This window comes from Solea senegalensis, linkage group LG10 (genome assembly GCF_019176455.1).
Source record: "Solea senegalensis isolate Sse05_10M linkage group LG10, IFAPA_SoseM_1, whole genome shotgun sequence".
In the NCBI taxonomy this organism is placed as follows: domain Eukaryota; kingdom Metazoa; phylum Chordata; class Actinopteri; order Pleuronectiformes; family Soleidae; genus Solea; species Solea senegalensis.
The window spans coordinates 18,060,588-18,087,726 of record NC_058030.1 but is presented as its reverse complement, the minus strand read 5'-3'; the positions used below and the strand labels follow the sequence as shown (position 1 = coordinate 18,087,726).

General features: G+C 41.6%; 1 protein-coding gene across 1 annotated transcript in view; it reads left to right on the top strand.

Annotated features, from left to right (window-relative positions):
• Nucleotides 1-25,217, top strand: part of trim44 (tripartite motif containing 44) — a 50,730-nt gene extending 25,513 nt beyond the window's left edge. Inside the window, exon 6 of the mRNA XM_044035890.1 lies at nucleotides 23,596-25,217. Within this exon, the coding sequence (XP_043891825.1) occupies nucleotides 23,596-23,680 (85 nt within the window). The 3' untranslated portion in view covers nucleotides 23,681-25,217. The remainder of the gene's footprint in view (nucleotides 1-23,595) is intronic.
• Nucleotides 25,218-27,139: the final 1,922 nt, after the last annotated feature.

Here is a 27,139-nt window from a genome sequence, read left to right as displayed (position 1 = left end):
TTGAGATGTTTAAGATATTGCCGTTTGAAGGTTGAGCAGACAAAGAGTGCAGATCCAGTAAGGAGTGGCCTTTTAGGTTTTATGTGTAGTTGGATCCAGACAGAAAATTGATTATGGAGCAGAAACACTAATCTGCTGTCTGAGACCCGTATCGCTGCCATAGACGGAGCATCCCCACAGGACCACAATCCTGCAACCGCGCGCATCTTTCCCGCACTTCCTCATCAATACAATCCCAGGCCTCTCCTCAAGTCTCTTAACATGAATGTAAATCTCACTTTACTCCCCCACAGTCCAGTGATTGCACCGTCCTGCCTCTAATGTGATGCATTGCAAATTCCACATTTCCTTCCTCCCCCACACCATCATCGCAACCAGGCTTTGACTTTCGCATTTTGTGTGTGCGTGTGTGCATTTAATGTTTTGAAGCAGAAGCTTTCAGCAAAAATGATGAAGACCACCTCAGTTCCTTGACATGATTGGACTAGGGTTGAGTGAGCAGAGTCTCGCATTTGTTACAGTCTGCAGTCTCACTATCAGTCGTTTGTCACGACTCAACTCGACTCGGTTTCATATAAAGTACGTCCTTTTCCATCGCACCACTCAATGTGGGCGGGTTCGTCAACCGTGACGTCCTTTTACACGCGACACAAATAAACTAGTGATGATAAAAACAGGTTTTTTTTAATGAAGCGCAGACGCCATCTGACATGAACGAAAAAACGGCAGAAGGGGTTGTGATGTGGCTCACGATCGCCGGCTTTCGGCAGTGCTGTCGCTAAATCCACCAGACTGAATATTGAGATTTTAGCAGTTTCCTCGCTAAATGTTAGAGACTAACGCATGTTTTCAGTCTTTTTAACTGTTCTACAGTTTGGCATTGTTCGGCGTTGTTTTAGTGTTGGCTCAGCTCGCTTGGAATCTCGCCAGAGCAGGTGCTAAAAAAAGGTACTATCACTAACGGAAAGCAAAAACAGTCGAGCCGAGCAGTGCTGTGCTCAAACATTATAGTGGAAAAGTCTTACACACTGGAGCTTTGCATTTCTGGACATTTCTTCCTGGCAGCCTCAATACACAGTCCATTTACTTTGACATTTTGCAGTCTGAGTGCTCAGTGATCTCACATGGCCACGGCACATCAATTGTCACTATAGCAACTGATAATTACAGGAAAGGAGAATGTCTCTGACTGACTGTACACACATTAACACACAAAAGAGGGATGTGATAAAGGGATTATTGTTGCAGCGGCGTTTTAATGTCCTCTGAGGCATATAGTACGTAGGAGAGAAATGAATGTTAAGACGGCAATAGAGTGGGTGTGGGAAGAAGAGTTGCATGGAGAGGACTTGACTTTTAACTTGTGGCTTTGGAAGATTTGTTTTAGTAGACAAGTAGTTCCCCCGTAGAGGCAAAGTCCACTTGTCAGTAAGCGGGTAACATCATCGCTAAAATATTTATGTGCTAACTAACGGTCGTGTCAGAAATGTGCTCACTGGGGTCGACACAGAATTCTGTGTTATTGGTTTAAAATAAATGAGGGAGCACTAGGGTTACAGGTGGGTCTTAATTCTTTCCCGAGGAGGGGTCTTCAAATACGGACCCGCCATGTTTGAAGAGGATCAGAGGAGCGAATATGGAGTAAATCAAAGGACAGACACAAAGACAGACCGATATCTGTGTTCATTAGTGGAAGAAATGTGGGTAATTGTCAGCTTTGGTGTCGCCTAACTGATTAAAGCAGTGTATTTTTGGAAGCGGCTGCAATGTCAGTCAAAATCAAATAGTTGAGTCAATAGACACACAGGTGCGGTGTTGTGTAAACAGTTTACTCACGGGCACATTTGAGCGTATGCATTCAGAAGAAGTATTGCTGTCTCATATCAATCACAGGCGACACGCAGTAGCTGGAAATAAAAGTCACGAGATGTGACTATCACCCACCAAATGATTTGAAGGTTGCTTTGTAAATCATCATTTTACTCAGGCAATTTATAATCTCATTACTTTAACCTTGCAAGAAAATTGTGATTTTTTTTTTATTTTTCCCTAAATAAAAGCAGTGTCCTGATCACTACAGTTAAACACACAATGACACAATTTTCTTTTATTATGTATTTTAAAGAATATTTATTTGTGGTAGATCCATGCCTCTCTGTTCTTTCTTGAAAGCTGCTTTTATTTGGAGAAATTCATTATTTAAAGACAGGATGGAAGCAATAAGAACTTGAACTCTTCCGGGAAACTTCTGGGCCCACTGTATCAAAAAGCATGGACCATTGGGTAGCATGGTTGAAACACAGACATGTGCATAAATAAGTGATAGAAGTAATGCAGCCAAAAATAACTGGGATGCAGCCAAATTTGATATCTTATTTGATTCCAGTAGCTTTGGTTTACACAGTAACCAAAGGGGTGGGGGAATGCTTTGCAACATGTGACAGCTTTACGGAGCAAGAATAATAGAGGCAGCAAATACATTACGTTACGTAATCACACTGAAGCCCAATGGAAAGTCTTGCACATTTAATTACACTTTGCCCTCTATCCCACCCCCGCCCTCACCCCCCCCCAACCTCATTCATCACTCACATCTTCACTGTATGTACATATGGCCCAGAAAAACACACAGCTGGCTGCTAAGAAGATTCTTTACTTCTGTCCCCATAGTCTTTTCACTACACGTTTTTTTTTTCATACAGGCAAAGACATTGAGCAGAGCGATGGCCTACATTCATTTAGACCAAGATATAAATAATATGCTCTCCATTCACATAAAAACATGGCTCCTTTAATACATTAGAGATATTAGAATTGACATCCATCGTCATTCCACTACTTCATTTCTATAGTTTCTATAATTTCTATAGCAGTTTCATAATTGTTTGATTACTGCAGATCGCGTCTTTAATTTAAATGATATGCAATCAAAAGAATATGTTGTTACTGATATTTATTTATAAGTATTGCCAAATATTTTGTTTAACTGCAGCACAGCCAGAATTTGTGCAGTTATATTATGTGACATGTATGAAATCACATCATCACCGTCAGTGTTTGGAATAAATAACGGCGTTTAAAAAAATAACGCTGTTCTTTTAAACGGTTCTTTTTTCCCGTCGTTACAGCGCCGTTAACGTTACTGGACGGCATTTTCAAAGTGGCGATAAAATCACTTCTTCAAGTTCATTGTGATCAAAGGCAAGAACGTACATGTAATGCGTACATTTTGTCCCGGAGCAAAAACTCCGTTGTATGCATTTCTAATTTAATGAAGTTAGTTGCCAAAAACACAGATTATTGAGAGTTTGATTTATTTAATTAAGAATAAGACTACAGAGCTGAACATACTTTTTTGTTGTTTAAAAGTTTACTTTTGTTGTCTCAGGTTGAGAGAGTTTGATTGAATTTGCTAGAGTTAAATGCACTTTATATGGTGTAACTGTTTACTTTTCTTACAAAGATAATACTTGAAGTGCAGGATAAACATCTTGCTGTCTGTCGACGTGAAATAAATATAGAAAGTTATGTACAAACATCTGTATGTTCTACTCATTTCAACTGACTTGTGAAAACTACACAAAACTCAGTAACTATAACTAATTACTTTTTTAAAGTAACATTCCCAACACTGATCACTGTACAAGCAAGTTAGTGATAGAAGTGATCTTTGGAAATGTCTTTTATACGAATCAGTTGGAAGACATGCTGTGTCTGCTGTCAATCCTGATTTCAGAGAAAGAACGATTTTCCCAATTTCTCCTTTTCCATCTCGAGCTTCTTCTTTTCTTAATGTTCATTAAAGTTAGGTACTTCATTAAAAAAAAACCTAACCCTATTTCAATGTTTTGAGTTGATTTTCTTTTAATTATTGTTATTATTTGTCATATAATTATTTATAGTAGCCTCTGAAGGCATCATTAATTTCAGTAGGACCCACAACAGCACGCCCACTGGATGTAACACTTGATTGATGCTTTAGTTTCTAATTGTTCAAAATGTCATTCTATTAATTTACCTGATTTATTGCTCTGTTCATAGAACATTTGCTTTGGTCTCAGAGAACCAGAGGCAGCTCGGGAAGCCAACACTTTATTATATTCAGCTCTCTGATTCAGAAAATAATTTTCATCTTGTGGGATGCTTTTGATCCTCATAAACGTTGAGATGAGACTGATGCTGTGAATATAGTACCCTGCTGCCAGCTCATAAACTTTTTTTTTAACGATTATTTTGTAAAATATGAGTTTCTTGTAGAAATGCATTTCCTGGATTGATTCTATTTAAGAACTTTTGTCAGCTAATGCAGATCTCTGCAGTCCTTTCCATCAGGAAACCAAATAACTTTTTATTCCTCGAGATGTGGGAGATACAATGAAGATTAGACACTTAGAGGAGCATCAAAACTGGGATTGTTAAATCACATTATCATTATTTCACAGGAGGGGGTTGGATCCATACATTGTGTAACTCCTGTAGGTTCCTTAACGTGTTGGTCCTTGTCTCTGTTTGCACAGGTTTGCAGCAGTGAGTACCAGCTTTTCCTTACAACCTCATCATTACTTATTGTTCCTTTTAGTACTCGATGGTGCTTGGTTGTCCCTTATTGGTCCAGTTCAGTGAGACCTTACAGATTGTAGAATCATGACATCCAGTAATTCTGAAATCCACCAATCCCAGAAAGGTCATGGACCTTATCCCCCGGCAGATGTTGGTGAACCCACTGGCCCCATGGCTGAGATACTAGAGCATATTTCAAATTAGAGCATAATCTCTGGCTATAGTTGTCCATCAGAGCACAACTAACCAAGCCAGACCCGAACCAGATGGGCCTTCTGTTGTTTCCAAACTCTGTCCAACCTGGCAGGTTCAGACTGGTTTCAGGCCAGCTCAGGCCAGGTATCCATGCTGTACTTCAATCGAAAAGCTTCTTCTACTTTCTCCTCTTTTTTTTCACTCCAGCATGTGCACTTTAGTATGTAATCAATGAACCTCCTCCTCATATATCTATAGAGGCTATAATTCCACTACATCTTAAAGAAAACTGGTTTATGGGCCCATAAATCACTATGCAGACACATGGAAATGGATGTGCACACCTACACACACACACACACACATTCTTGTACAGCATTCTTAGTAAAGACAGATAGATACATGCCTTCCCTAACCTTAACCATCACAACTAAATGCATAACTTTAAACAGCCTTAAACCTAAACCTGATTCAAAACCAGGTGTTAAACAACCCGTTTATTGCGTGACAGAGTACGAGGACCTTCCAAATTGTCCAACAATGGGCTTTATTGGTCCTTACAAAGATGGCTGTACCAGCACACACCCACACACTGTTGCACATTGGCGACATTTCCCATGCTCGTCAATCAATCGGATCCAATCAGTTTTAAAATTATAGCCCACATTTTCCAATCATAGGGTCGTACAAATCAATACATGATGCAACATCCAAGTCCCCATACCCTCTGTTGAGGGGTGTGAGGGTTCACAGAAGTGGGATTCTTCTCCCAGGATGGACAAATCAAATAATCTCAAAAATACATTGTACACAATTATGGTATGTATAGCGTAGTATAAATACAGTATATGGTTGTCATTTAAAAAACATGCAGCTCTAATACAGGACGACAGTAGGTTGTGGCAGAAGGAGGCGTTCATGGTCCAAACCATGCAGCAGATGTGTTTTGAACTATGTGAATGTTGTATACACACCCTGCCCTTTATCTTTATCTCCATAAACGTTGGTCATCACATGTTTTCTGACGAAAGGGAACCATGGGCCAAAGGATCCCTTCCCATGAACACCCAAACAAAGGAAACGGCTGCCGACAGTGAAGAAAACTCAGCTTACTGCATGGGGACACTCTTTAGTCCAGGGGTGTCAAACATACGGCCCGGGGGCCAGAACCGGCCCGCCAGAGGGTCCAATCCGGCCCACAGGATGAATTTGTTAAAATTTCACACTAATATAAACGTAATGTCAAATGCTCCACATACCCGTGACTAAATGTCTGTGCCTTTATAGATCCAGTGTGCTGTGTAAATAGTAAATTTAGGCATGATATTGTTGAAATTGCACTTGTATTTCTCAAGAAATTTCATGTTTTGTAAAATTATCCTTCATTAAATGTAAAACAAAGGAGAAAAAACAAAGGGGTTCTTGTTGTTCATAGGTTATTATTCTATTATTTTGCTATTTTTACTGGTCCGGCCCCCTTGAGACCAAGTTGTGCTGTATGTGGCCCCTGAACAAAAATGAGTTTGACACTCCTGCTTTAGTCTGTCTGTCTGAGCTCATCACCCATGGGTCAAATAGATGAGAGCTGTGAGGCAGGGAGGTGTCAGAGGAGTGTGGTCAGAGGACACAGGACACAGCCCCTCAGATAAAGGCCGGGAGCGAGGGAGTTGCATTTCCTCTAATTAAAAATTTACAAGGCCTGCTACAAAAGGGGCTGTTACAGGGCCTCCTGCCTTTGAGTCACTCTTTGTCTTTTTATGTGTGTGTGTGTCATCATGCCCTTGTTTAATAATTTAAAATGTTTCAGCGAGATGCATCTATATTTTTTCCAATGTGTAAGAGCCAATGGCTTTTTATGAGTTTTGCAAAGAAACTTTTCATTGATGCACTCTCCTCCCCCTCTGTCCTTCTCTCAAATTCATGTTCATAAAAGCGTTATTACTTTCCTAAGGCAGTTCAGGAAATTAACATTGACAGATGATTAAAAATATTCAATACAGTACAAGTATCACCCGATTTAGTGAATACATTATAACTATAACATAGAAGAAAGTCGGTCTTTCAATTTCATCAAATACTGTAAATGGTTTGCATTTATATAATGCTTCAAACCCACAACCTTCAAGACAACCTGCTCTACCACGGAGTCACCGTTGCCCCCTCCGTGACCGTATAGCTCAGGACCGAAGGAAGTGCGCACTCGAGTTTGGATGAGCATGGTCCTGCAAAATGACAGAACATAAATCTTCCGTATGTGCAAAGGCTGCAGACTTTCTCCCTTCCCTCTTGTTTTTCTCAGCGTCGCTGCCTCTGTCGTCTTGTCTCTTCCGTCCGTTGGCCATCACTATTCCACCGGGATGGATCTGAGGTCCCACATTAATGCAAAGCACACAAAGCAAACTGACAAATAGAGAGACATACATTTAGATGATAAGGGACTGTAAAGCATGCATAATTCATGCCACATTCACAACATTTCTCCAGGTTTTTTTATGCTGCAATGTGCATTTTATGCGTACTGTCACCACTGGCATCACTTTAACATCAAATAGTTTTCTTGGAAAGGTGGGGGGTGTGCAGACAGAGGTGTTAAAGAGAAAAATAAGTCAAGCGTGTTTACAGTCCAGTTGGCTGGACTAGTGATGACTAATGGCGGTTATTTGTTTCTCCTGAAACTTTTACTGAATACAAATGAGGTAATTTACCTACAAAAATGCCTCCGATTGAGATTTATCGTTAGCTTAGCTCCACCATCTATTTTATTTATGGATGCTGGTGCCTCATAGATTCCGTCTCATCCTTTCACTGAAACGTGACGGTTTAAAGAGCAAGTTGGGAAAACTAAATCTGAGAATCATGAGTGAACCACCTGTCAAAACACGCACCGGTTCTGAACACAAACTCCCCTCTTTTGGCATTCGCTTCGACTGCCGTTGGATTTGTAAGTGTAACATTTGTTTGAATCTCGGGATTTTGAAGTTGTCGGGTTAGCGCCGGAGTTTCCCACAGTTTAGACTCGGAAGAGTCAGAAATGCAGTCTATAGAGCTTTAAACAGAGCTTTAAGGGTGCTTTCAGTATCGATCCGCTCTGTAGATAGATATGAGGGCTGTGCCAAGTGCTGTGTGTGTGTGTGTGTGTTGTCTGCGAGGCGGTGGCAAGTGTCAGTGATGCATTCAGGGCCGTAGTGCAGCAGAATTGGGTTACAGCTGTGTTTGTGTTGATGCTTGAAGCCCATAGAGCCTATGAATAATGGATTGTTAATTCATGTGTGTAAAATACATCCAGCTCCCACATACCTTGGCTTGCCAGCCTGCTGCTGATTTTGTGGTATGTGTGCACTTTTGTGTTGCATTTCTGTTGTACGTTTTGGTGTCTACACATGCCTATGTTTGTGTTTTTGTGCGCACGTGCACTGGACTGCTTTTATCTACCTTGAGAATAGAAACGATTGTCACTTGTGTTCAGCTGTCATTGAAAAAGAGGGATTTAACAATTTAGCGAGGAGCACCACAGGTCTCTTAAAATATTCATATGTGTTGAACTTTGCCTTTGCAGTGTAAAAGCAGGAGAGGCAGTAAAGTAATGGGTTGAGAACCTCTGCAATTCATATTTCACTGATGCTCTTATCCACAGGGACGTTGTGCAAGTTAAATAAAAGTACATTTTGTGTGTTAACATCATTTTAAGCTTCCACATTTATAGAGACATGAAAGAGACAAAGTGGTGGTAAAAAAAAAAAGACCAAGAAACTGATGAAAGGTTGTGGTGAATTTTGAAAATGAATGTGAACACAGATATGGTGTAACCAGGCTGACATGAGGAGAGCTTTGGGGTGTAGAAGAGAGAGAGATATATTTCCACTGCAGTGTGGAACATGTGAGGTGACTGCTGAAGAGAAAGTATAAAAAAAAAAAAAGGGGTGGGAGTGGGTTAAAATGGGGACACTAGAGTGAGCTTTCTGGGCACAGTGGTGAAACAGAAGGAAAATGCACAATAAAGTAAAGAGAGCATGTCAAATAGTATTTATGTTGGCTCCAGTGGAGAGAACAGCAACAATAGGTCTGTCTGTGATGTAAACTTCACTAAACCGTCTCCCTATGACCATTTTCTCCACGTCCACCAGGTCCCTATTTTGTGATATCTCCTCCAAATACTCTTCCTGATAACCTTGTACTATCTAGCATGCAGCCCAGTGTTAAACATCACACACCGAGTCACTTAGTGTGACAAACTGCGCTTGCGTTCCTGTTTTTTTGTTTTGTTTTTTTTCCACAGGTCGTTCATTCCTTTGCTGTCTCTGTGACAGTAAATTGAGTCGGAGCATCATGCCACGTAATAAAATGTGTTGATGTGTCATTATCTACTTCATTATTTATGAATATGGCGTTTCTAGGTGCAGCAATCCTTTTTCCGAACCTGTCTTGTAAACAATTTTTTTTCTCTCCACCTGCTTATTAGATTACCCAGCCATATTTCACAAGCTGTCTCATCTTATAATCACATTGTCACAGAGGCCTCTGCGGTTTGTGTGTTCTGTGAAGAGATAGGCTGCAAGGAATTAGTTTAAGAAATAATAAATCCAAATGTGTTAATTACAGCTCACTTCCCGCTCTGAAAATGGATACTTTGTGGAGTGTGTTTGTGTTTTGTCAATGTGTTTGAGTGTGTGTGGATGTTGCAGCACACGTTCATTTATTTGCAAGACAAAAATTATTTAGAGGGAAATGACTGATGAATTTTAGTGAGGGAGAGAAACAATGCTAGCCCTCTGGTTGTTATTCTCTCCACCATTTTATTTAAGGATGTTTTGCAAGGGGGAAAACACAGGAGGTCAACAAAGTTAGGACAATTCAACATGAGGTACTGTTAAAGTTCTGAACCACAAATAGCAATCCAAGTAGTAGTTGTCGAGACATTTCTAGTCGAGTGGACACCACATATGGTGAAGTGACAGTCTTCTGCAGCATTATCATGGTTGCACCTGGTGACAAAAATTCATGGCATCACAAAAGCCAAAGGAGTTCACCCTCTGCAGACAATGAACGTCTGTGCACATCTCTTTCTCCAGTAGCTGGTGTGGTACACCTCAATTGGACGAACCTTTCTAGAGATGAAGTGTAGAACTCGAGGTAATTATCAGATGTTGTTGGTGATCTAGATAGTATGTATAGTAATGCATCGACATTGTGTGAAACTGATCAGAGGTTTGCACTTTCTGAGTGCTTTTTCTCAGTTCAGTGATTCCCAGAATAAAGGCAACGTCCTCCTGGTGGGCTGTGAAAGTACTGCAAGTGGTCTATGAGAGTTAATAAAAGTAAATAGAAAGGTTTTCAGCTTCAAATAGCCATAAAATAAAAATCGATTGATTGATTTTGAGTAGCTGCTTTGCAAATAGTAATGTTGATTTGAATGAAATATTATAGACAATTGATGGCTGTTGTACAGAGTTGTGATGCAAGGTTTCCATGGGCCTCAGAGGAAGGAGAGAAGAAATTAAAATTCAACTCAACACCTGAGGAAAATGTGGGTGTGTTGACACGCAGTAGGCAAAGTGTGAGCGCATATATCGACAAACGTAATCACAATCTATTCTTGCCCTACTCTTGCAACTCCCTCACCTCCTCTGTCTGTGTTTTATCCTAAAGGCACGTGGTCACACCGGATCTGTGGCGATTTGGCCTTACGTGCCGTCACGCTTGCCGTGCCCCTGCACCCACAAGTAAAAGTGCTCTCAAAAGATGTCACACTGTGTGTAAACATGAATTATTCAATCTAAACACTCACATAAACAACACACTCGCACACAGTCACATGGCTAAGATAATTAATAGCGAGACACAAACGGAAAGGAAGGTGTCTTTGCACTTTTCACTTCTGTCTGCAAACGAGAGGACGATACAACTACTGTATTCCTCCCGACCACAGACACACAGACACACATGAAGCATTATCCAGATCCTTAAAGAAATACTTCACCCATTTGCATTTAGCTTTGTATTACTAGAATAGGGGTAGTATTTTTGAAAGATTGTGGTTCCTAACCTCAGTTCGAGCCTTGGTCTGAGACTTGAAACCGCAACGCTAATTCCGCACTTTTTAGACCACTCGTAGGGGGACGGGACCTCATTCCCAGAATGTAAACTGTGTCCGCCATCTTTGCTAACAGTTACGCTAACAGGACCAAGTGTCCCTGGAAAAGAATGAAGATATTTCTCAACTCAGGGTAAACTGAGGTTGGGAAGCACAATTTTTCAAAAATACTACCCCTATTCTAGTATTCCTTTAACTATAACAAGTTAATGCCTTAACCTAACCACAATACAAATCTTAGCCTTCAACTTAACCAGTTCCTCAGAAACAATGTTCAGCCTCTTTAGGGCCAGATTTTGGCCTCCGTGACGACTACTGGTCCTGACAAAGTCAGTGTTTATGCCAGAAAAGGTCCTAAAGAGGTAAGGAATGCAAGTCCACACACATGCATCACAGTGTTTTCACCCCTGAAATCGCAGGTCTGGTTTTAGTATGTCGTAGATGTGGGAGGATGATAGTGACACGCTGAGCCAAGGGGCGATGAATCAGTGTCTTATCAGACCTGTGGCCCGAGGTATTAACTGTCACCACAGGAGCGGCTCCAGTGTGTATACAGCACTGGAGGATGTCTTCTTTCCTCAGCCAGATACAACAACAACAACAACAACACATGTGTGTGTGTGTGAGGGCTCAGCAGGGCACTCATCATGGCTTTGTGTGTTTAATTCAGCTGCTTAAAGACAGGCCTCATCACCGTGTGGATTTAAAGCTGCTGGTGAGAGAGGCACGAGGAGATGGCTGGGATTTAACTACCTCGGGATACTAATGGGTGGGAGATTTAACATGCACTATACAAAATCACCTTAATCCAGCGCTGGTCTGTTAAAGGTTGCATGTGAGTGAAAAATTAATAGCTTTTTCTCGACGGGAGGGGGTCCCTTTGGCCCACTGGTCATTTTTGTAAACCATTAACCGTCACTGCTTTTTGACCTTGTAGCACCGTGTCCACGTACACCGGCACATTTGCATGTCTTAATGAGAAATGATGTCTTCACCCGTGGTTACAGATAAAATCCCAAGCGTACGGGGGGGGATGTGTCTTGATTTTTGAAACTACGAAATTGCTTCCAGTTTCCTAAAGTTGAAATGTCTGATAGGGGCCTGGCAGCCTTTTACAACTGATGCTTTGCAGGATGCATTAGCACACATAAAAGTTTATTGGACAGGCAGCACCGAGGAGCTGTCGCCGTATTTCACCGTGTTTGCGGTGTTAACATTTCACCGTGTTGCTTTTAAAATGACTAATTTCACTTTAGATTAATAAAACGCAAATTACATGTTAAGTTTTGTCGTTTTTTTCTATTTCACTGGACAATTTGCATATATTTTCCTTGCAAAATTGGGTTTGTAGTAGTGAGATAATCGATGTTGATCCTTCTGTGCTGTAATAAGAAGGTTTTTATTGCAGTACCCAGAGGAAAGTCCTTTACTCCACAGAGTGGCAGACGTTTTGCAATAGGAACAATCTAGTGAGCGATGGATGAAGCATAGCAGACTTTTATCAGGCAAAATGAGAGTTGTGACACTTTACGGGCCCAAAATTTTTGTGCCGTCTGTCTGGGTGTCCTTCACACTGAGGCCTTGGATGACAGGACTTGGATTCAGGGAAGAGGGGAGATTTTATGTGACAGACGGCTTTGCCTAATGGCCAGTCTGTTGTCTAACTCTCAGACACACTCTTTCTCTCCCTTCTTTTTTCCTCCCCTCCTCCTTTCCTCTGGCCATACGTGCATCTGACAACTCTCCATCTCAGATAGTACAGGCAGAGGGGGAGTCAATATCATTGCTCCAAGTGTGTTGTAAACAAGCTTTTAATTTTAATACATCTCCAGAGCAATTCTTCAGGCAGCTCAAGAAAGACCCAGGGCAGTTCAATGATGCAACGTGGCGCCGGCGTTCTGCTGTAAATGAAGGGAGCTGTTTGAAAGAGGCAACAGGGGGCAGCTTTGCCAGCATGCCAAGTGTGGGGGTGCTGCTGTGACCAGTCAGTCTTTGTAATGGCTGCATGGCCATGAGGCAGAGCCAACTCAGTGGTCACATGACGGACTGTGCAGATCCATGTGGGAAGGACTCTCCTCAGCAGCACTAAAATGATGGCGTTTGTAGAGATGACAAAGGGCAGAGAGAGAGAGACGGGAGGCAGCGTTACGGACCCGGTGTGGGCCAATGAAGGGAGAAAATACAGGACTGTAGTGGTATACTATCATGTATCTATTTTTTAACCTGCACATAAGAAATCATTTATAGGAGAGTGAGAGGCAGCATAGGGGCTGACTTTTCATTACCTGAATTCTAATGCTCTTTTTGAAGGTTGTCTGTATGTATCTATAATGTCTCATGCTGCAAAGTTTGAGATTCAAACTTCAACGGAGTATTGTACAATTAAATATGCTGTATCATAGTTTTACTATTAGCTTTTTAGTTTCATTTATACTAAATGTTACTTGTTAATGTTCCATCCCGGCAAGGGACAACCTTTAAGCTACATGATCACATTTATTTATTAATTCTACAAATAAACGTACATATCCATTGCATGGCAAATATCCAGTATGCCCAGACTGTGGATATTCAGAAGCACAGCCTGTTTTATGTGTTTATTATTCCAGATATAATTAATATAAGTGGTATTCAACTAGAAGGGGAATCATTTTGAGTAAGAAGTACAACCGTATGTTTATGTAATGTCATCTTTGTCAGTCACTCGGTACATCTTGTGTTGTCTTCAGATGGCCTATTACCTCCGTTGCGCTCCGTAAACTGAACTTGTTAAATTGAGCAGCAACACTCCTGAGCTGGGTCTTGTCTTCACTGAAACGCCAAACAAAAACTTTTACAATGATCCATTTATCTGCTTTGATACAGCTCCTTATTGGGTTTTCACCCTGGATCTGAGAGTTACTATGTTTTAAAATTGAATAGTTGCATATTTGTAAGTCAAATATATATGCAAAAAAATGACACCGTTAACCCTCCTTAAAATCTTGTTAGCAGACTACACCCACCTTGTCTCTCCTCTCTTCTCTCTCTTTGTTATACAGTGGGGACACATTAAGCCAGCGATTCCATTATCTCCTTCTTGCTCTCCTTTAAAAAGGATTTTCGTAACGTCCTTCATTGCTATTTAATTTGTGACCAAAAGGAGCAGCTCTGGAAAATTGCTGTGCTGCTCGGGGTAATTGTTGATTGTTAGATGGTATCTCAGCAAAAGAAGAGCTTTAAAGATATTTCCCAGGAATGGCTTCATATCACTTTGTCTTGTCCGATGCCAATAACAGATTCAGATCTACTGATATCAATGTCAGTATCATACAGTCATTTATTTATTTATTTAATTACATCTCTTTAACTACCAAGCTGTTAACACATTTGTGCTGATACATGTATCATGTTGCCTTAGCCAGCTTTCAGAAACATAATGTTCCAACTGTCTAACAAATATTTTGCTCCCATAAGGAAGAAATAAACAGCCCATGTTTTTACAATCTGTGCTCTGTGAAATGTTTATGAGAAATTTAGGGGGTTTGGATCATTACAATATTCTCTATTGGTATCAGTCCACTACTGGTAATAATCAATTATTCAGATGTTGGAAAAAGAAAAACATAAAATCCCATATGATCTTAAAAACCCTAGATACCGACTTCAATGCTTCACAAAGCACAGGCTGTAAAGAGAGACCTGCTCCATCAATGTCATGTGACCAAAGTGCCACACTGCTGTGAGCATTTGAGCTATGTGGACATAATTTAAGATAAGAAAGTTATAAAGATAAGGGGAATTTCATAAGAAGACTGATATCGGGAAAGCAGTAGTTACGGGCTGTGATATCTGTTAAAAAAAATTGATACTAAGCCTAGTTTTGGATCTTGGTCTTTTTTCAATGTCCAGTCCTATCATATTGATACTGCATTTCATATTGGCTCATCGCACACACAGTCATATACATGAAGGAAGTGACAGCGGGCAATTGTTCAGGTCAATTTTAATTTCACATTAATGAGCAATTTTATTTCTGACTTGCGTGCACGTTACTGCTGCAGTTCTCCTCAATTAATTCCTCAATTGCCCCGACGGCCAGAGAAATCATAAAATCACCAAATGAACCAGTGCAAGATTGAGACGTTACAGTGGTCCAACGCTCTTATCGGAATTGCTCCACATTAATTCCTTCTGTATGATGAACGGCGGGCACCTGTGTTGAAGTGAGCAAGAAAATTAGTTCATGCAAATCGTTGCAACGAACCTGCGTGATTATTCTGTTTGGAGGAGCATCAGCACACAATTTATTTCCACATCATTGAGCCCTTCTGCCTCACTGTGCGCGGTCGTATCGCAGCGCGGCAGTGATACTTGCATCTCCTAGTAGTGAGTTGACTGCACACAATCTTGGGTGTGCACCACACTTCTTGATGTACCTTTTAAGATAATGTCATTCATGAACATGGGGGGTGTGGTGGGGGGGGATACTTGAGGCACTACATCTGCTGGATGATAAGATGGATTTATGCTAGCCACTCCCGTTTTCCTCTCAGGAATGTGCAGTGGTGCTCACAAAGGGGTCGTATTAAAGAGCCCCCCCAGCTCCATGTCCCCATGATGCATTGCCTGTTGTGCCTTGTCTCTCTGCTTCCTCCGTGAACTGATTAAGTCTTTGGAGCAGCATGGAAACACCACAGGGTGCCGCATTGTTTTCCAGGAGGGAACATAATCCCATTGAATGTGATGTGAATAGAGTAGTGACTCTGAAAGCAGCTGACTGTTACTGTTTGTAACAGTCAGTTCAGAAAGTGCATCATAACAGTATATATGGAATGGAATGCTGTCTCTGGGGGTCACACAGTCTGCACGCTTCCATGCATACGTAAGTCTGTGGTTACAGCTCCGTCATGTGACTCAGTTTGTTTACTCCTCCATGTTGGCAGTGAATTGCACTAGTACCTTTTTCGAGCTGTCAGACTTCACTCTTCACTCCACCATCACGGAATCCCCTCTGAAGGGGTCTCCACAGTGGATGATCCACATATTTGATTTGGCTTCCTGATGCAACCTGCACATTTATCCGAGCTTATGACCAACACAAGGAGTACAGTCAATTGTCCAATTCACAGTGAGCAATGGGGGTTGGGTATCTTGCTTGGATATGAGCTGCCCAGTATATCACAGAACCTGACAGACTGAATATATCTGACCCTTAAAAGTGGACGTTGCTCCAGACCCGCAGTATCTTCAACTTTCTGAGAAACGTTCCCTCATCCTACTCTGGAGAACTTCTCTTCAGATTCAACCCTTCACATAGATGTAAGTGTGAATCATACCGTAACTTCTTATTTATAGACTTTCAAACCAAATTCAAAATGTAATTGCAGAAAGCACATTTTCCTCATATTTTTTTTTATCAGATTTTCATTTTAGATGTTTTTTTTGTGCAGTGGTCAGTGTGGATGTCACAATCAGACAGTTTTATTTCCTGGTGGAAATTAATCCCCCCCAGCACAATAAATCACAATGTAAACAAAGTTAATCATTCTGCTGCTCAGATGCGGGCTCTTAAGGGATTATATGGATTTATCATTAATATGCCCAGGGAGTTTTGACATCCATATAAATATTCTTCTGTGGTTGTTTTGTTTGTCCGAGGGTGCATCATTAATACCGTGGATTCTAGTGTGTGTGCGTGCGAGCAGTAGCATCAGAGAACATTGGATACGGCAACAACTTTTTGCTTAAGTAGATACGTCTCGTCTTTATAAACCCCAGGCTCCTTATTAAGTTGGTGGACATAAGTCTGAACATTTCTGCTGCAGACATATGCTGGTCCAGCTCGTCCAGCCTTTTACCACATATTATGTCACATCATCAAGACACATCGCGTCAGCTAATGAAATGTGCGCCAGATATGGAGCTGATGTGTCAGAGGTTTTAAAGGATGATGAAACAGCTCGACAACACCTGCACAGCTGGCAGCACCTGTGCTCCCACAGAATCTTAATGGAGTCCTCACTCTTCCATAACTGCTGTCATGCTCACTGAGGGTATTTCTCTGTCTGCCAGCGTAGGACAGAAGCTCTGTAATGGGAAGAATATAATATTTTACACACAGGATGTCTTGAAATACTAATACAACTTGGTTGGGTACCAAGAAAAAAAACAATCAACGGTTAAGATTAACAATTGGTGGAGAGTAAACACAGTTTACATTATAATCTGGCTTTAAAAATGTGTTAAAGTAACCAACACAAGATTGTCCTGACCTCTCAAGCCTTATTTTTTCGTGTTCTTCATTTGTGACGTTCCAAAGTCTTGATTTATTTTCATGATTATCTTTAGTCCTTAGTTTACTTGTTACTACAAGTTACTTACAGGTTTCTTGTTTGTCTTATAGCAATGAAAACCTGACAGACGTGATGTAAGATCCGCTTCGAGAGTGTAAATAATAAACAGCCACACTAACACTATAAAAATAAAAAATAAAGTAATATAAAAGAAAGACAACACCGTTCAAAGAGAACAATACGGAATTTTTCTTATTGTTCTCTTTGAATGTGTGTTCTATTATGAAGATAAATGAATGAAAACTCGGGTGTTAAATCTGTTCTTGTTTCTATAAGCTCTGAAAATTGTCAGGGTCCAATATGACATTAGAAGCAAAGGGCAATGTTGATAAGCGTTACTATTGAATGAAATAGATGACATAGACACAGTGTAGTATCCAGTTAACCTGTAAATACAGATGTGGGCTACATGGGGCCAAATGATATAATGTAAATAGGGGAAAACCTAGTATAAACACATGGATTACCCCAAACATCAGGCCTGTGTATCGAAACTTAATGTCAAATCTCATGTACCAACACTTGAAGTCATGTCTGGCAGAGCCGTATAACTTCTGCAACATTTATCATGGTTGGGAAGGATAACATGAGCAGCTCTTTAAGACGTCGTGCCTTGAGGAAACTGACAATTTCCTTTTTAATCAGGCGCCGAAATGAATGATTTCAGCTCATACAGAATTGGTAACACCAGCCGTAACTTATTAGATAAAAAGATTGTTTTTGTATGATGACTTTGTTTCTCTCTTGAAAAGAAATGCAGTGTCTTTATGTCCCATTAAACGTGTTATGGGCATGGCACACATGACTTTATCTGTAGTGTTGATAGATGCTCAGTGGCCCCCAGGTCATTCGAGTTTGAGACCCCTGATTTCAATGCTTAAGGGACACGTAATACAGCAACCAGTGGTCCATCTTCTCAAGAATGGCACCAGGATATTTGTGCACATGTGACATTTGCAGAGCACTCCCCTGAGATCGTTCATGATTGTGTTCCAGTTCACACATTTCTCTTCTTGGTATTTGAGCCTGAAATAAAATACCTCATTATCTGATAATGGCCTGTGTGACCTGAGGCTCTGAGAATCTAATAGGAACTCCTGAAAAACACATTAGTCATGGATCTTACACATCACCTCTTCATTGCTTGTCCCTTAGCCTCAGCTGCATCCATTCTACTATGTTTTTATTTAAAAGTGGCAATTGTGTGCAAACATGTTCACTAAGAACCAATCAGGAAGCAAATGTGGGTAACTATGTCATTGTTTTAAAAGGTCTTTGGAGCATGTTGAATGATTTCCAAGATAATTTTATTAGATGTTGCGGGGTTGGGGTTCTATGAGGTTATGGTCAGAGTTCTCCGAAACAAATTTAAATCTGTTTAACAGCACTTTACGTCCAATTGTAATCACTGGAAAATGTATGTTGCCTGAAAGACTAATATTTAATTTTTAAGGATATATTAAACAAACACGTTTTAGAAATATTTTCTGTATAGCTTGTTATACTAATTGGTAGAATTCCCCTGGTCCAGACAAAAACAGAGCGCCAGAGTTTTTAAGCTGAAAATGAGCCAGCAGCATTTTCAAACTTCTGGGCTCCAAACTCTGGGGTAATGATTGCAGGCAGAACTGACCTGGTATAGAACTATGTATGTGTATGTGTATGTGTGTGTGTGTGTGTGTTCTTTTTTTATATGTAAACAATTAGTGTGGCTGTAGCATTAGCTTCAAGTCCCAGAAAAGATGACGTCACTCCTCATCAATGCTACGAGTCTCCTCCTCGTTTGTTCTCCTGTCTTCACCTTACTGAATCTCCACCCACTTCGCCTCTTTGAGTCACATCTATGCCCCTTCTTTTCCTTCTCATTCCCCCTCGTTAGGACACATGCATTATTTCAAATTGCAGCTGGCAGGATCATCACAGTGCAAAGTGCTGGGAAGATCACATGGGTGCTCTTAAGGAAAAGGGTGCACAGGGGCTATTTCTAAATTGCACATCCTTAGACGAGGCTCTCTCGGATGAAAGGAACGAGCATAAATCCATAGAGAGAGAAAAGGGGAGTTGGCAGCAGTCGAGAGATAAAGATGTAAACCTTCACAGGACAATGGCCAATTAGATTTTGCAGAGCATTAGCTCAGACATGTTAAATAACCCATGATAACCTACAGTCTGACTTTTTTCAAATTAGGTTGCATTCCACAAATCAATGCCTGTTTTCCTCAAATCATTACGGTGCTACACTCTCTTTCACTCTTTTAGTTGATGTGATATTCCAAACTAGCATCATCTCGAGTCACTGCACTGTTTGTAGTGTTAAATCATCCCACAGAAGTGACAAGTTTTACTTCATTAAGTGGTGACGGAGTGAACTGCCTCACTGGGAAGTAAAGGCTAAGAGTAAGAGTAAGGGTCTATCAATAACCATTAAAGATCTTCTCTCATTAGACCAAACCTCATTGGCCCTCAGGGCTTGAGAAATGGTTCCTGTCTTCCTGGGAGGGAGCACACTTAAACAGCATCACCACCCCTGCAAATGCATATATTCTCATTCAACCTGTTGGCTTAATCGAGAAAAAACCTCATTCCATATCACTGACTCCCACTTTGCTCTTCAGCTGCTCCTCCTCCTCCTCCTCCTCCTCTTTCTTCTTGCCCTCTCCATCTTTTTTATACACACACATAAGCCACTGCAGTATGATTATTCATACAGCAATGAGGCTGGGTCAAGCTTGCAAGGCTGCCACAGCTCAATGGGAGTGTTTCCAGATGATAACTCTGGAGTGGATTCCAGTAGCTTCTCAGCCAAGAGCAGGAAATTAAGCCAAAATCAGAGCGTGGACTCCTCCCTCCTCTCGGGCTGCAACTAACAACTATTGACAGTTATTGGTTATTTTCAACCATGCATAGATAGTCGGGCAGCTGTCAGACTCGTACCTTAACCTCACCTCAGGAACGGCCACACCGGGCAATCATTTTTTGCATGCAACGCAACAAACCAAGCAGCAATGGTTGTGGCTCTTTTTTTTTTATTATAGCATATTGGTCTCTTCTAGGGCTGCACGATATTGGGAAAAAACTCACATTGTGATTTTTTTTGTTTTCATATTGCAATATTAAAAAATACAAGAATGAGCTTCTGTGTGTGTGTGTGTGTGTGTGTCCGACTCTCCGCCCACAGTAAATACAGTTAGTTACAGTCACTCGTGTGGCAGAATTGTGCTTTTCCTTCTCAGAAAGTATTTAGGTTTATGACAGAGAGTCGGTAGATTTGTCGCTAGTTGCTTTTTTGGCTGGGTGTCTGTAAAGTCACTAAATATGCCCCCGGAAACGGCACAGTAAGGTGCACGTCTTCTTCTCTGTTTTGGGTGGAGTGTTACAGCACCACTTCCAGTCCTGTCATATGTACTACAGCCGACGGAGATATTTCCTGAAACGGTGCATTGATGGGACTATCTCGGTGACGATGCTCGAACATTACGTCGCAGTCTCTACAGTCTTTCTTTTTTTTTCTCAAAGTTTCTCGTAGGATTCTCAAAAATTGATTTCAAAACTTTGTGTAACCTTAATGTAAAGTGGGTTGCTGAGGCCTCGACAGCCATTTCTGCTGCAGCCCTCCCAATCCCCTAGCTCACCACTGTCCACAGACTGTGGTCACACCAACGGGAGGTGGAGGAGGAGGCGGCAGTGATCGGTCCTGATCAATAATACATCGACTGCATTAAAGCTGATGAATAAGTCATGGATGGAAAGAACCCAGTCGCGGGACACACACGCACACACACACACATAGAGCAAAGTGATCTTTTACTGAGGCCAGGGAAGATGAACATTCAGAAAAAAGAACAAAGCGAGGGCTTTGACTTGTTGGGAAATTTATCACCCACCCACTGACATTTAGTCACATACTGAAGCTGCACTCTGTCTTTTCTCTCACAGACCAAATGCTGCCATTCTCTTTCTCTCTCACTGTGTAATGGCCTTTTTCCTGAGGGTGGAATAAATAAGTTAATACATCCGTGTGTCCTAAGGCTTAGCAGCGGCCATCTGAATATAAATAGTTCATTTGCCACAGTGGAAGCTTTGCTTTGTACCGTATGAAGATATTTTTTTGTATGTTTTTCTCTCCTCACAAAGAGCGGGTTGACTGTTTTGGTTGACTGGAGATGCAAGATGAAATTGCCTTACACAAATAAAAATCCGTCGACATTTTTACCCGCAAATGCTGCGTTAGACAGGAGGGAGCTGAATGTGAGAGCGCCGGTGCTGGCTTGGCTTAAATGCAGACTTTTGTGTGCTGCACTGACAGCAAAGTGTGAACAGCCTGTGCGACGCAGGAGACAATTTGAATACTGAATAAAGATTTGTGTGGCACAGGAAAATACAGGTGCTACGTTTGCCAGGGTTCTTGAAAGGAAACGGCGTTTGTTAATATTTGCTGTCTCAGATATTAACCCAGTATAGATATGCGTAGAGAGTCCAATATTGTCATTTCTTTGGGCAGTCCATGAGCTGGTACTTGTTGCCTCGTTGTCTGGCACTTTCTGTTGTCGCAGCCTTGTGAAAAAGCAAAAAATGCTGTAGTTTGGCCTCCAAGTAACTCTGTTAAAGCTCGAAAGGCTAACAGGACTCTGCTTGGAGCTTTGCTCTGGTGCTATGGCGCGCTTTCACGCATGCACACATTAGTGACTGCTCTTTGATGAGACGCCCTGTTGCGAGTTATTGTTGTGCGAGGGTGTGCTCCTTGAGGAGGAAGAGGAGAGGAAGCCGCTATTTGTTTCTGCCAGCAGAAGTGTGTCAGGCGGAAACACTCGGGGAGCAGAGCTCAGGAAGATATCGCTGCCTTTTAACCAAGGAAGTAGACACTGCGCCGCATGTGGCAGAGGAATTGAAACATGTGGTGGAACAGGATTGAATCAAGTAACGGACGCATCAGAGAGGCAGATATGGATGTATGTGTGTCCTTGACAGAGACAGAGGACACAGAAACACAAACGAGTGAAGGAAAATCAAACCCATTCATCTGGAATTTATTCTCAACCTGCATGAAGTATTACGTTTTTTTGACATAAGGTCAATTTATTATTTTACTATTTAGTGCTTGGATGTTGGTTCACAAATGACATTTATTTACAATAACAAATGATATCTATAAATATGTAAAACGAATATCAAACAAAAGAAAGATAATTCATTCAGTGGAAAATATTCCCACACTGAACAACTGTAATTGAAATGCAGCACTTCAGAGTCTGACTCAAGTGTGCGCGTTGCTTTAAGTCAGGGGCCACATACAGAGCAGTCTGATCTCAAGTGGGCCGGCCGAGTATAATAATAGCATAATAACGTGTAAACAACAAGAACGCCAATGTTTTCCCTTTGTTTGACATTTAATGAAACTTTTCACAAAACATATGATGAAAAACCTGAAAATGTTACGCTGAAGTTTGCCATGTACACGTTACTACGACTACTACTCTTGACCTCTTGACTTGAGCGAAGCCCGTGAATGTGCAGCCTTTCAGTCGCCGATGCCTCGACTTCATCCATGTATTGGCCTTAAGTGTTTGCAGAATACAGACTGACGTGTCGTCGTCTTAAAGTGGATATGGTGCTGTCGGTCTAATGCAGGCGGCATTATAGTCAGAAAGATGGAGGGAAGTTAGGTGAGAGTGTTGTTACTGAGGGAGGAGTGGCGCTCTATCACCCTCACGACACTGTCCAATTAGAGCGTATGATTAGTGTGGACTGTCTCAAGTGGGAATGAATCTATCCGCCGGGCTGCAGTCGCTACAGGTCCCCACAGTTTAGCTTTCACTTTGTCTTTGCCACCGCAGACCTGCTGATATGAAACGGGACAGAATGGATGATTTCTACTTAAGGCGAGGCTTGATTGAAGATGATTACATATCACAAGAGTTTGTTATGCTTCCATGATGGGTGCGCCTGGCAGTGGGTGTGTGGCTGTTTGGGAAAGAGAGGGTGATGATACCCAATTCCCATTCCCAAACTGAAAACCTGTTTGATTCCATTTTTTTTCACCAGCGGGATATGACGCCGCAGTGCACGCTGGTTTTTATTAGCATCATCTCCAAATAGCGTTAGTGGGGACACATTACAGAGGTGAACATGTTCATTTTCGGTTCATCTGTGGCTGTTAGCCATAAATGTTTGTCGCTAACCTTACTTTTTACAATTTATTTCACACTTAATATTTTTTGTTTTTATTTTCATCAATCACATCAACTGAGTGACCAAAGTAAAAGACAAAAAATAGTTAGCGCCGTAGAATTATCAATTAGCTCCATGTGTTGCTAGTAGCCCTTTTTAGCGGTTTCATCCAGATTAAAAAATCCCAGGTCTATCTGTATAATTTTAATGTGGATTAAGTACAACTGTATACTCTCTGTCTTTCAGACTACCGGACCCGAGGGCCGACCCCATCAACCCTCAAGACCTTGAGGACGATGATTCTGGCCCGTCCATGGACCACGCCCCGTGATACCAGCACAGCAGAAATCTTCCTAAATCCCGCCGTCCTTCAGTGTCAGCCATCTCCCCCTTTTACCACCCTGTCTCTCTCTCCCTCCCTCCCTCCCTAAATGACCTTGAAGAAGGCTGCTGCGACAAATATGGATGGCCAATGTCATTCCTGCCTTAAAACCTACTCAATTTCTTCACTACCCACCAACTTTCTTTAATTGAGGCACACAAGTTATGTGCAATCAATTACCATCAGGCTGGATTTTCACAGCCAGGCACATCCTTGGCTTAGTGGTGAGGCTGGCTGAGTCAGAGAGAGAAAGGAGGCCTGGGTCGGCAGCCGAGCGGAGCATCTGTTCAGCCCAGCAGATGTGAGGGATGGGAAATGTCTGTACCGCTGTGAGCTTCGCTCTTCATTTATTCGCAGTATCATTTTCATATTGTTGTTTTGGCAAAAACAGAGGATGCTCTGAGAGATGCACGGGGAATGTTTGTCAGATGCCGCAGTGCCTTACATCAAAAGGATATAGATTTTTAAGGGTTTTATATTTATATAAGGAAAAAAAGAGGAGGAAATGTAAATGACTCTATGGTTCTTTACGGTTGTATATTCATGTCCAGTTTTTTTTCCTGTGCTTGTAAGACCTGCACTTCACTTTATTGGATATATCTGTTCTACTGCTTGTTAATCAGCCGATCCATCAGGACGGAGAAGAAGTGTGACTCAAATACTGTAGGTTTAGTTACTCTGTAGGTCTGACATCATGGTTGGTGGCAGACAGTATTTCAGAAACTGATGATCTGCAGGGATTTTTATCAACAATCATGTCCCGGGTTTATAGAGGACCATCTGAAAAAGACAAATGATCGACTGAGCTGAAGTTCAGAGGTCAGAGGAGAACGACCGGACTGATTTGAGACGATGGAAGAGGTCAGAGGAACTCAAATAACCACTTGAAACCACTCTGCAGAAGACCATGTGCTGTGTACCTAATAATAAAGTGGCTGGTTAGTCCATTATCAGATGCTGGTTACGTTTTGATACCTATTGATTAGTAAATGCTGCTGAGTCTTTTTCTGGTGAAAATCAAACTGTAATTGGACCCGTGCAAAATAGCTTTCTCTCTCAGTTTCAGTTTCCCGTGTAAAGGCTCATTACTCCTGGCCAATCTGCAGCGCGTGACAGATTACTGACCACCACTTTGTGCCTTGACCCGCTTCAGCCGTCGCATTCATCGAATCGAATGACCGCGCTGAGACCGTCGCCCTCCCACCTCCCCCATTGATTGGGTTTACAGAGAAGCCTTCGGTCGCTCTGTTGAGTCAAGTAGCGGGTGTTGTTTCATCTGAACTGGGATGAAAAAAGTAAGAGATGTTAGACATGTTTGATAGCATTACTTCTCGAAACTTTACTTCAGGGAAATGTTGGTGGATCCGCAGCTCATTCTTTATTCTTGTGTAACAGAAGTCTGACTGTCAACAGTTTCTCTGATGTTTTTTTTAGCCAATACTTTTTGTCTCAAATCTATCAATAAACGGCCCGTGTCTTAAATTTGCTTTAAGAAGAATGTCCTACATTATTCATATGTTGTAAACGCCTGAAAACCACCAGTCGGCCTAGACTCGGTAATGAGAAAGCCTTGAACGTATGTGGATGGAGAGAGGAGGAGACGGAGTCTATAGAGAAAATTCAGACAGGAAGGAGGGATTTCTAGTTTTCTTTCATTAAAATTCAAAGCGGCAAACCATCCAGATAGGACTGGGAATAAGGGGTTTGGGAGCAAAAGGGGGGACTGGAGCGGGAGAACTCCACTGGGTCTCTGCTTCAACGAACATTGATTTAAATGCAGGCCGGTTTCTCGCCTGCAGACCCAGACCAGCTTGAGTCGCAGCCACAATCAGAGAGCATTCTCTGGCCTTCTCATACTCACAGGATGTGGCTTCACACCTGTTCTCGTCCTGAGCTGCTTCATCCAGCCATTACTGATTTTCCCAGCATGCCTTATCTCTGCTAATTGACATATCGACAGAGAAAAACTAGTTTAACTGATGACTGTTGGAGTCTGGGTGGTTTAACGGCCTGGTTTGCACTCTCTTGTGCCTGTACAGAAATAATGGGGCCTAATGATTTAGCACATGAGGCATTGATCGTCAGGATTCCCTGAGTCGCTCCTGAATGATGGAGGACTGAAACCCTTCAAAGATTGTGTTTGTCTCTGTAAATGGATTTAAGTATGTGTTTTTTCCCACTAGGGGACTCTTTCTCTCTATTGCACAACTAAATCCTGGGTTTAAACAGGTTTTCTTTTGTTTTTTTTTTACCAGTGGGAATGTGTTAATGCAGCAATCACTCCCACGTCAAATGACTATTCATATATTCATCATCTCTGGGTCCTGGGAACATTAGACCCAGGGGAAAACAAGCTAATTTCTTCTTCATCTGCTCTATTTTAGCCAGCGATGTAGCATTTCCACTGCAACGCCACGTGCTCCTTGGGCCTTTAACATAGCCGTTAGCGTCACACCGTGTATAGTAATCCTTACTTTTCAAAACTTGGGACAGTGCTCAGTGTCTTTTACTTCACCAGTCACATCATATAAACCATTGTGTTGAAGAGAGACTGGAGTAAAACATGCAGATACTACATGACTACATGGTCACAAAACAATCAGCTTTTTTTAAAAAGTGGTTTTCTTAAAGTCTTAAATTTAGTCTGACTGATATCGAGTCAGTCTTAGTCAGACTAACATACCTGGATAATGCGATTCATAGTCTGATTACTCCCGCACGTGTGCTCTTAGTCGGACTTCTACGCTACACAGTAGAAGGACAACACAGCAACTGTAAGTGCCATGCTCCATCTAATCTACAGAGGCGGCGTGATCCATCTCACCGTTCATCTCGCTGCTCGCCGTTTGTTTTTCTGTGACGTGAAGGTCAACAGGAAACTGACCCAAGACCCACTAGCACATAGAGAGATACAGCGCCACCTACGGAGGCGGAGTCACATGTACATGGCCAAAAAAAAAACGAGTTTCTCCTCCACATGTTTACTCTAAGTCGGCAAGTTGTCTGCCTACCTATTGCCTGTCTTAGTCAGACTAACATACCTGGATAATGCGATTCATAGTCTGATTACTCGTGTGCTCTTAGTCGGACTTCTACTACGGCCTTAGCTTGATTAAACTGTGCATGTATACAAAACACATCTCATACCCGTTTCAAAGTAGAAGCACTCTCGCGGTTCTGTTCTCTTTCCATTAATGTTTACGGCAAAGCTTTTATTGTGACATTTTTGCAGGACCAGCAGATGCAGGACATCGTTTTATTTTAATACAGAGTGTGATTTAGAGCGTTTAAAAGCTTATCATTTCAACACTTTGTAAAACGTAACGGCAGCTCGTGATGTTGTTAAATGGCGACCCAAATCAATGAAACGTCCCATTACCTCGAATATGAATACAAAGTATGGGTTTT